Source organism: Myotis brandtii, unplaced genomic scaffold (genome assembly GCF_000412655.1).
Source record: "Myotis brandtii unplaced genomic scaffold, ASM41265v1 scaffold422, whole genome shotgun sequence".
Lineage (NCBI taxonomy): Eukaryota > Metazoa > Chordata > Mammalia > Chiroptera > Vespertilionidae > Myotis > Myotis brandtii.
Window position 1 is genome coordinate 71,237 of NW_005366171.1, and position 4,334 is coordinate 75,570.

At 41.8% G+C, this 4,334-nt stretch overlaps 1 protein-coding gene across 1 annotated transcript; it reads left to right on the forward strand.

Annotated features, from left to right (window-relative positions):
- Positions 1-3,229: 3,229 nt before the first annotated feature.
- On the forward strand, positions 3,230-4,204 carry LOC102257952 (olfactory receptor 2AG1). Its single transcript, XM_005873923.2, has one exon. The coding sequence runs from the start codon at positions 3,239-3,241 to the stop codon at positions 4,187-4,189; it is 951 nt and encodes a 316-aa protein (XP_005873985.1). The 5' UTR covers positions 3,230-3,238; the 3' UTR covers positions 4,190-4,204.
- The last annotated feature ends 130 nt before the right edge of the window (positions 4,205-4,334 follow it).

Consider the following 4,334-nt stretch of genomic DNA (forward strand, 5'->3'; position numbering starts at 1 on the left):
TTTTATATATATATATATAAAATCACAAATGTTTTATGTATTAGTCTGCTTGGGCTGCCATACAACATACCATAGACCAGGGTGCTTAAACAACAGAAACTTATTTTCTAACAGTTCTGAAAGCTGGAAGTTCAAGATCAAGGTGTTAGTAGGGTTGGTTCCTGGTGAAACCTTTCCTCCTGGCAAAGAGATGGCTGTCTTCTCACTCTCTGCCTTCACATGGGTTTTGACTGTGCAAGCACACCCCTGATAGCTCTTCCTCTTCTTATAAGGACAGCAGTCCTGCAGGATTAGAGCCCCATACTCATAACCTTATTTAACCATAATATCCTCCTAAAGACCCTATCTCCAAATATAGACATATTGAGGGTTAAGGTTTCAACATACAGGTTTTGCTGGGACACAATTCAGTCTATAACATATATTTTCCTGTTGAAAGACACTGTGTTTGTTCCTAGGTTTTTATTTTTATATTCAATGCTTCTATGAGCAAGAAGCATTGGGACTCATGAGCAAGAGTTTCTCTAAATCAACATCAATAGAAGTGGAACTGCTGGCCCATGAGACATGCAAATGTTCAGATTCAGAAACTGGCACCAAAAAAGTATTTCACATGGTTGCATCAAGTTTTACTCCCATCAGAAGTGTCTATGTATTCTGATGAATACACATCCTTACTACCAGTAGTTATTATCCACCTTCATTTTTACCAATCTGGTGAGAAGAAATGCTATCTTACCAAGGACTTTAACATTATTTCATTAATTGTAAAGAATTTTAATCATTTTATTCACAATTTGGTCCTATTTTCTGTAAAATGTCTATTTCATGCTATTCTCCATTTTTCTGTTGCTTTGTATCTTTTAAAAATCTATTTGCAGACGTTTTATGTGCATTTTTGATACAAAATCTTTGTTGATTATACATGTTGCAAATATATTCTTGTAGCTTATATCTTGTCATTTCACTTACTTTCGATAGACAAAAGTTTCAAATGTTAATGTAGTCTAATTCGTCAATTTTTCCTTTCAATTTAGTATTTTTTGTGTCTTGTTCAAGATTCTTCTCTGCCCAAAGATCATAAAGATACTTTTCACTTATTGCTGTATTCCCTAAGCCCTTTATTTCAACCCCTCTGTAAAATAAATAAATACAAATAACTTGGTTTTAAACCTTAAAAAGGATTTACAAAACCCTTTATTAACTTGTATCTTAAATTTCTTAAAGCACATAAATTGGTGATTTGGATAAAGACAAATTTAGTGAGAGGAGAGTGTAGGGATACTAGTCCAGGAAACATGCCCAAGAGGATTCATTAATATTCTGTTTCCTGGACCAGCATTTCCAGGGGAGGCCATTTCATCTGAGAAAATAAGTCCCTCTGAAGGTAGGGGTAGAATAGAGTAGAGGAGGCTGGGTCATGGGATAAGGAGACAGAGCAGCCTCCCCCAGGACAGGGCTCCAGCTCGCTGCTGGCCCCAGGGACAAGGAGGCCAGGCATGGCAGGGTCTCCCTTAGGCAGCTCCCAATATGTACTTCCTCCAGATTCCTGCTGTCTTCATCTTTGCTCTCAGATCGTAGCACCAGTAAATGAACATCTGAGAACTCAGTCTGACAACTGCTCCAAAACTGGATGGTTTCTTTACCTGGGAAACTGCATGACAGAAGCAGTTTCTCCTAATTCTCCACAGGTGTGAGAGCAGGAAAGCCATCTTCTTGCTCCAAAGAAACTACTTGAGAACTGTATTAGCTGTCTGTCTGTGTCTACTGCGTCACTTAGAGAAGACCTGCTGAGGAACAGAAGGCACAGAAAGGCCTGATACCGACATTGGTCAGACTCCTCAGACTCTTCGCCCATCTTAGCAAAAATGAAACCAATTGGATGCTGATAGAAAATCCCTGTCTTCCTTTCCCATTTCTACAGGAACATTCCTGACCTTAAAACAACAATAGGGCAGTCCGCATGGTCAGCCAGCTGGGTTTCTCACAGTCTGAGGTAAGAGTAATGATTCTTTTCTCAGGAAAGTGTGCAGCCTCCAGTTATGTTGTTGCAAAACAAAGCCCAAGAACTAAGCTATTCTGTCTTTCATTTTCTCTAGTGCTTTGGGCTCTATAGTCCTTTCCAATACCCTCTATTCTTGGTGCTCTAACCAGGAAGTGGAATCAATGACAATGATGAGTCTGTGCTATATGCCAGGCTTGGGTATCTGTTTCCTGACAAAGTATCAGTACCTGTCCTTAGATCCCATGGTCTTTGCTTGCCTCTGATAAGGTATACTTGCACCTATCTGATAACACATGCCTCCAGAGGTCCATCTAAGTGCAGATGATATGCCTTTCATATGCTCAAATACTTTTTACCATTAAAATCTTGTGGACTCAGACGAGGCCAATAAAAACAAGTAAATGTCAAAATACATATATACTCTCTTGTTGCCTATACCTTTCACCAGTTTTTCCAACGTAAACACTCTGATCTTCCTTGGCAGGGCCTCATCTGTTACCATATTTCTGAGTTCTCCCAGGTCATATTTTATCATGACTTGTTTTTAAAAAGCACCTATGTTTGCATTGATCCTAAAGGATTAACTCTAAAAGCAGCAGCAACTCAAACACACCATCTTCTAGTCTGGGATAGCCTTAAAGTCTTCTCTCTCAGTCAGGTGAGGTGACTAAAGTGGACACACATTAGCTCTTTCAGTGAGGTTTGTACCTACAGCCTTGAGTGATGAAAACAAATGGACATAAATTATATGCAAACAAGAAGTGAAAGTGCTTTATTCAAACCTATTTTTGTACCTGTTTTAGAATTTCATATTCACAGCAGGTCTAGGCAGAACACTAACTGGGTACTTAAATCATTAATCTGACCTTATAAGATAGGTCCAAGGATAATCAAGGGCATGGAGGGACAGAATATAGCTTTCTATTAAGAGGGAGATGATTTGATCTTTCTGGAAGGATAAATGTTCATGTTTGATGACTGAATAATATATTTATGTAGTGATCTCTTAACGTTTGGCTATTGCTGTGATACCTATTAGATGGTTCTTTATCAAAATACAATGAAAAGAGTCAGAAACTGAGAAATTAAGCGGTAAAGTCAGTTACCAGTGAATCTCATTGGATTCATGTTGGCCATCTAAGGGGCCTTTGATATTACAAAACTAAGGGATCATTTTAGCAAAATTTCTCCAAGAATCTATTTGGTTCCAGGAAACTGAAGAAACAGCACAGAATGGAGCACTGGAACTCCACCCTGGGAAGTGGCTTCATATTGATGGGGATTCTGAAGGACAGTGAGTCTCCTGAGCTGCTCTGTGCCATAATCACAATTCTGTACATGTTGGCTCTGACCAGCAACGGCCTGCTGCTCCTGGTCATCACAATGGACACCCGGCTCCACGTGCCCATGTACCTCCTGCTTGGGCAGCTCTCACTCATGGACCTCCTCTTCACGTCTGTTGTCACCCCCAAGGCCCTAGTGGATTTCCTTCGCAGTGAAAACACCATCTCCTTTGGGGGCTGTGCCCTTCAGATGTTTCTGGCACTGACTCTGGGTGGTGCAGAGGACCTCCTACTGGCCTTCATGGCCTATGACAGGTATGTGGCCATTTGTCATCCTCTGAACTACATGGTCCTCATGAGTACAAGAGTCTGCTGGCTCATGGTGGCCACATCCTGGATTCTTGCATCCCTGAGTGCCTTTGTATATACCATGTATACCATGCACTATCCCTTCTGCAAAGCCCGGATGATCAGGCACCTGCTTTGTGAGATCCCACCTCTGCTGAAGTTGGCCTGTGCAGATACCTCCAGATATGAGCTCATGGTGTATGTGATGGGTGTGACCTTCCTGATGCCCCCTCTTGTTGCTATCCTTGTCTCCTACACACTAATCCTATTCACTGTGCTCCACATGCCCTCAAATGAGGGGAGGCAGAAAGCCCTAGTCACCTGTTCTTCCCACCTGACTGTGGTCGGGATGTTCTATGGAGCTGCCACGTTCATGTATGTCTTGCCCAGTTCCCTGCACAGCCCCAAGCAGGACAACATCATCTCTGTTTTCTACACAATTGTCACTCCAGCCTTGAACCCCCTCATCTACAGCCTGAGGAATAAGGAGGTCATGGGGGCCTTGAGGAGGGTCATAGGGAAATACATGCTGAGGACACACCCCACCTTCTAGGGAGGGATCATGGCTTGATTCTGAAATTTATTTGTCATCAAACTCAGATTTCTGAGAGAGTCAGATAATCACGATAGAAACACCACAGTGCAGAGTAGAACTTGACTTGTCAACTGCTCTTTTTTTGGGGGGGTGGGTGGGTAAG